We start from the raw sequence: 4330 nt of genomic DNA, 5'->3' as shown, positions 1-4330 counted from the left end.
ATATGGAAATTTGAATCCGTGCAGGTCCTTAAAATTAATTCAAAATATAAGCCCAATTATTATCCGGGTTCATAATCTTAATCCAACCCACAACCTGGGCTTAACTATAAGCCCAAAATAATTCCGGCCCAGTATTTTCACCGATTTTTTATTTTTATTTTTTAATTAAAATTTGTTTTACAAACGATTGCAACAATTTATACACAATCAAACCTTTTTAATTTCTTGTTCATCAAGAGATCTCTATATAAACCTTCAATCACTCCTTCAAATTCCATAAACTTATCAAATTCCATAAATTACATCACCTGAAATTTAAAGATTTTCATCATGTTGATCAGAATCAGAAGCAGAGATGGATTAGAGCGTTTACAAATCGACAATCCAAATATCACAATCGCACAACTCAAAACCCTAATCGAATCACAGCTTCGAGTACCAATTCACAATCAAACCCTATCAACAAATCAATCCTTATTAATCGCCAAATCCCCATCCGAAATCGCACAATTCACTGACATGTTCAACTCTCAAACCCTAATTTCATCCCTCGGAATCACACACGGTTCAATTATATTCCTTTCATACGACGGCGAACGCAAAATCGCCGGACCTCAAATCCGGCCGGCCGGATTCGAAGGCCGGAAAATGACAATGGATGATTTAATTGCAAAACAAATGCGAATCACTCGACAAGAAAACCCTAATTGTGAATTGGTGTCATTTGATCGAGATGCTGCTAATGGGTTTCAGCATTATGTGAATGAAACCCTAGCTTTTGGTGTAAAGCGTGGGGGGTTTATGTACGGAACTGTTTCAGATGAAGGTAAAGTTGAAGTTAATTATATTTATGAGCCACCGCAACAAGGGAACGAACATAGTTTGATTCTGTTAAAGGACCCAGATGAGGAAAGGTTAGTTGAAGCAATTGCTTTAGGGTTGGGGATGAGGAGAGTAGGGTTTATATTTAGTCAAACAATTAGTCAAATGAAAAAGGATTATACTTTATCGAATAAGGAGTTATTGCAGGCGGTTGAGTTGCAAGGTGAAAGTGATTTGAAAGAGTGGGTTACTGTGATGGTGAAGTTGGAAGTGAATGAAGATGGTGGTGCTGATGTGCATTTTGAGGCCTTTCAGATGAGTGATCAGTGTGTTAAGTTGTTTAGAGATGGGTGGTTTGTGACGGAAATTGGGGCGGATGATGATCCGAAGTTGTCGAAAATGAAAAAGGATGTTGTTGTTGGAGGGAAGGATACTAAGGAAGTTGATAATGACTTTTTCTTGGTTGTTGTCAAGATTTTGGATCATCAGGTATGTTTTCGTGTGTTGATTGAATGCTTGGTATCATATTTAATGCTAAATTTAGAACAAGTTTACATCTTTATTGTTTTTTTGGTTATAACCCATGTTTCTTTTAGTTAATTGTATATGGCGTAACAATCTTGTTAAAAAAGTTGAACTTTGAGCAGATGATGTGGTTTCTTAAAGTCTGAGTTAGCTAAAGTAGATTTGGTATTCTGAAAATTAATCAGTTAATCTCATGGATGGAGGGTATTAGTACATTTGATTATAATATTATGACAAGGGTAGATATTTGACTTAGCCGTTTATGTGAAAAATGTAGAATTGAATTCAGGTTTTCAGCTGTTCTTCAGCTGCCTTGTGTTTGCGGATAGAATTGTACTCGAGCTTCCTTTTAGTTGTGTGTGTAGTACTTATTAGATAGACGATAAGTAACCCGAATAAGTAATATACGGGTTTGAATATATAGAAAAGCATTGATTAGTATAACTAAAAGTATTGTATTACGCTAACATGTGGATTGTTGAGACTGACTTTTTGAAATATCTGATAATAATAGCATAGTAGGGTAACTGTTGATATGCAAGTAACGGAATGAATTTGAACAACCTATTAGATTATTAGGGGCTTTTTGCTATCTTGTTACGTCTGTTAATCTTTATATTACTCTTTTTGTCGATTCTGTGTTGCACTTATTATTTGTGGATGAATATTGAATGTAAATTTGCCATTACATATTTACATATGATGTTAAGGGGGTGGGTGTTTGGTCATTCGTTTTGGAACTGATTGTCTTTTCATTCTAACTCAAGGCGCAATGGTTAATAACGTCTAGATGGTTAGATTTTGCTTGTGATTATCCAGTTAAATATGGGTCAAATAAATTATAACCGGTTTCACACCAACAGCAATGCAATTTGTTGTATAAATATGTGCTAAAGTTACAAACTTGTCTAGGGACTTGTACAGTTATACTCCCGTTCTACAGAATGTGGTTTTTCCTTCCTAAATATGTATTTCTTTTCACAAAAGGGTCATTTTATTACTTTGTGCTCACTCGGATATATACAACAACAACAAAACCCAATACCACATAAGTGGTGTAGGGGAGGTGAGATGTAGACAATTCTTCCCTTATCCGAGAATTAAGACAAGTCATTTTATTACATTGTGCTCACTCGGATAAATATTATACCATATTATCGGTAATTTTGAAGTTAAATTTATTATTTTTTTTTTTATCTTGCATTACGAGCTCGATATTTCTATATTAATTATGGATTGTCATTTTTTTGCAGGGTCCCTTATCATCAACATTTCCAGTTGAGAATCGGAACACAATGATCACCATGAAAACTCTAAAGAACCATTTGGATCGTACAAAGAATCTGTCTTTTGTGAAGCGAATTTCGGACTTCCATGTATTGCTTTTACTAGCCAGGTTTCTCGATGTGAATTCTGATGTTCCAGCATTAGCAGGGTGTGTCCATGCACAGGCAACCATTCCCGAAGGTTACCAGATTCTTATCGACTCAATGGCAGCATCTGGTTGAAGACTATTCTTCTTCCATTTACCACATTGTGCAGTATCTTTTGATGTTTCTTTGAACCAATCAGATTTGACTTTTGTATCATCCTGATGTCTTGATGAAAGACATCAAAGAATGTCATATGGGTCGGGTCGGGTCACAGAACCAAAACCGTTTATGCACTTTCTTTTTTATGTTCTGTCATATATATATGGATGTCTATTTGTTTATGCTGACCTTTTACACCTGGTCAGTCAACCAGTTTGATATTTCTCCCATCAATAGATGTTTCGTTTTAACTTGGTGTTTGTGTTTGTGCTTGTGATTTGATGTTCATTCTATCCGATAGTGCGAGTATATTTACTACAAGAATGTCATATAACTTGAGTTATTATTATTGAGCACCTCGCGTGTATTGGCAAAATGGGTGGGGGATTTGGGTGTGTTATATCTGGTATGATAGCACTTAGTATGGTGGCATCAACTTGTCCACAATTTGGTGGCACACCATGCAACTCATTACTCACCTATCTATATATGGAAAGTCAACTCTAGTGGAGTACTATATCACTTACATACTGCAGTCTTGAAGGCACTTGAAGGCTATAAATAGATAAATAAATTAACTTATATTTTAAAAAGGCGACTTGACTAGTACAATTGTATGACAATGAACCGCCACACAGCATAGCTAGTAGCATTATAGATGGGCAAAAAAACCGGATCCAGATCCGATCCGGTGACCCGATCCGGAACCGGATCCAAGCAAAACCGGACACAGCAAAAACCGGATCCGGATCCGAGATCCGATCCGGTTCCACCCAGATCCAGTTTTTCAAGAAAACCGGATTTTTTCCGGATATAAACCGGATTTTATCCGATCCGGTTTGGATCCGGATCCGGATCCGATCCGGTTTTCAAAAAACTAGCCGTTTTTTTTTTTTTTTTTTTTTTTTTTTTTTTTTTTTTGCAGTTTCAGCCTTTTTTGCAGTTTTTTGAGTTTTTTTTTTTTTTTTTTTTCCATTTTAACCCCACTTTGATTGTGTGCATGGTGTTTTTGATGCCGAACCCAACTACCTTTTGAACCAAGTACACGCTTTTAATGATGTTTTTGAGAATATGTTTGGTATTTATGCAACAAAATATGGTCGACAATCAAACCCAATTGTTGACCAACCCGGATCATCTTCTCGAAGGAGCCGAGACCTCAAAATAAGTCTTTTTAACTTGGTACGTGAAGACGCTTCCAAACGCGCACGAACATCGGCACCCACAAGCGAGTTGGGAAATTATAAGATGGCAAACTTTGCACTAAACATGAGTGAAGAACAATTTAACAACCTTGACATTTTAAAATGGTGGGAAACAAAACAAGACACATATCCAATATTAAGCATTATGGCTCGTGACTTATTTACCGTTCAAGCTTCAACCGTAGCTTCCGAATCGGCCTTTTCTTTGAGTGGTCGAATTATATCGGAAAGAAGGTCAAGACTTAC

At 36.4% G+C, this 4330-nt stretch overlaps 1 protein-coding gene across 1 annotated transcript; it reads left to right on the top strand.

The window, feature by feature from the left end:
• The first annotated feature begins 219 nt into the window (after positions 1-219).
• LOC139876676 (NPL4-like protein 1) lies at positions 220-3132 on the top strand. Its single transcript, XM_071864048.1, has 2 exons — positions 220-1311; positions 2601-3132. Exons 1-2 carry the CDS (start codon positions 331-333, stop codon positions 2853-2855), a joined length of 1236 nt encoding a protein of 411 aa, XP_071720149.1. The 5' UTR covers positions 220-330; the 3' UTR covers positions 2856-3132.
• Positions 3133-4330: the final 1198 nt, after the last annotated feature.

Source organism: Rutidosis leptorrhynchoides, chromosome 11, assembly GCF_046630445.1.
Source record: "Rutidosis leptorrhynchoides isolate AG116_Rl617_1_P2 chromosome 11, CSIRO_AGI_Rlap_v1, whole genome shotgun sequence".
Lineage (NCBI taxonomy): Eukaryota > Viridiplantae > Streptophyta > Magnoliopsida > Asterales > Asteraceae > Rutidosis > Rutidosis leptorrhynchoides.
This window is presented reverse-complemented; position numbering and strand designations above follow the sequence as displayed.